Source organism: Triticum dicoccoides, chromosome 5B (genome assembly GCF_002162155.2).
Source record: "Triticum dicoccoides isolate Atlit2015 ecotype Zavitan chromosome 5B, WEW_v2.0, whole genome shotgun sequence".
Taxonomy (NCBI): Eukaryota; Viridiplantae; Streptophyta; class Magnoliopsida; order Poales; family Poaceae; genus Triticum; species Triticum dicoccoides.
In genome coordinates, this window is record NC_041389.1 from 561,152,889 (window position 1) to 561,154,536 (window position 1,648).

A 1,648-nucleotide genomic window follows, 5' to 3' on the forward strand; every position below is an offset into this window, starting at 1 on the left:
GCGACGCGGCGCTCCTGCCGCAGGCGGCGGTGGCCGGTGGTCCGTAGGCGGGTGGATGAAGAAGACGACTCCGAGGTAGAAGAAGCAATGTGCAGTGTTTATTTTCCATCCAATGGTTGAAATGCATCGACCTGACCCAAATTCGTTTTTCAAACGACTGACGTCTAGCCATTCCCTAATTTTTCTCTTCAGAAATGCAAGATGCGCTGGACTTCCGAGTCTCCCAAATACACTATTTTGCCTACTATGCTTCTAATATGCCAAAAATAGTTACAAAAACCAAGTTACTTTGATATGCCGCCTACCTCTTACTTTAGTTTGTGCAATCATTAAACGGATGTCGAATATACGTAGATAGGCACGTACCTTGGCATCCATCAGTGAGATAAGGGTTACCCTTGTAGCCAGGATTGCAGCCGCAAACATACTGAGCTCCTTCAAAGGGGGTGCTGCAGTTGGTGTTGGCGCTGACGGAGGCGTTGCAGGTTCCGTCGTTGGGACATGCCCAGCCGAGGACCAGGGGAGCCAACAGATGATCATCCTTGTTGGCCTTGGATCCGTAAACGGAACGCTCGGCGCCTAGATTCATAAGATCAGCGGCCCGGTGCGGACCAAACCAACCTTCCTCGGCGATGAACGCGTAGACGGGTAGATTGTCGTTAATGGCGCTGCTCCCGTCGACCCGCTTGAGCTCCACGTCATAGGAAGCGAGGTACCAGAAGACCGGCGTAGTGCAGTAGCCGACCATATAGTTATTCCGGACGTCGTCGGCGGTGAGCACACCACTGCTGTTGCAGTGAGAGCAGCAGCCGGTGGTGTAGCCGTAGGTGCTGCTAGGAGACGTGAAGAGCAGCGTCACCTGCACGTTGCACCCCGTAACCACCAGCTCGGTGCTGGTCGGTGGCAGGAAGTACTGCCAGCGGTTGTCTCCGAAGCCCATAGACCTCACGGTACTGTGGCCGGTGTTGTTGATAGTGGCGTTGATGAAGACAGGGCGGCTGAGCCCACGAATCGTCCTGTTTTTCACCGAGATCTCCTTTACCTCGAAGTCTCCATGGTCGCCCAGGAGGAGCCGTGTGCCTGCTCCTCCTGAGCTCATATCGGTAGTGTTGCCGTGGACGGAGTTGAGCTTGAAGCCTGGCGCCGCGGAGCACCTGTCCTGGCCGAAGCCGAACGGGTACGGCACGCTCACGTCGCCGCACCTCGTTTCGCAGCCGCGTTTCCCTATTGGGGCCGGTGATGCTGCTCCGCCGGCTACTACCACGAGTGCAGCTGTTGCCATCACCGCCACCATCGGGAATGACAACGACATTGAGTATGATGGCTACTGCCTAGTGCCTACTGCTAATGTTCAGCGCACACTGCTGGCTCTAGCTTTTCTGCTTGAGTGGCTATACTACACTCTCTCGTCCAGTTTATAAGGGCAACTCTAACGCGGATAAATAAACCTCCCGGAAGTGTCAAGACAGCAACCTCCCGCAAATGTCTAGACCGAATTGTTCGGACCTTTTTAGTCATCCAAGGACAGTAACCAAAACAGTCCGGAGGTCCGAAACCCTGCAAATCACCAAACCAAGGGAAGGTCTTGGGGAGAGTCCGGACATCCATCACGTCGGATTCTAATAACACGGACCCACTCAAAACTGAG

At 54.5% G+C, this 1,648-nt stretch overlaps 1 protein-coding gene across 1 annotated transcript in view; it reads right to left on the bottom strand.

The window, feature by feature from the left end:
• LOC119310088 (wall-associated receptor kinase 3-like) overlaps positions 1–1,294 on the bottom strand; it is a 4,263-nt gene extending 2,969 nt beyond the window's left edge. Inside the window, exon 1 of the mRNA XM_037585935.1 lies at positions 367–1,294. Within this exon, the coding sequence (XP_037441832.1) occupies positions 367–1,294 (928 nt within the window). The remainder of the gene's footprint in view (positions 1–366) is intronic.
• Positions 1,295–1,648: the final 354 nt, after the last annotated feature.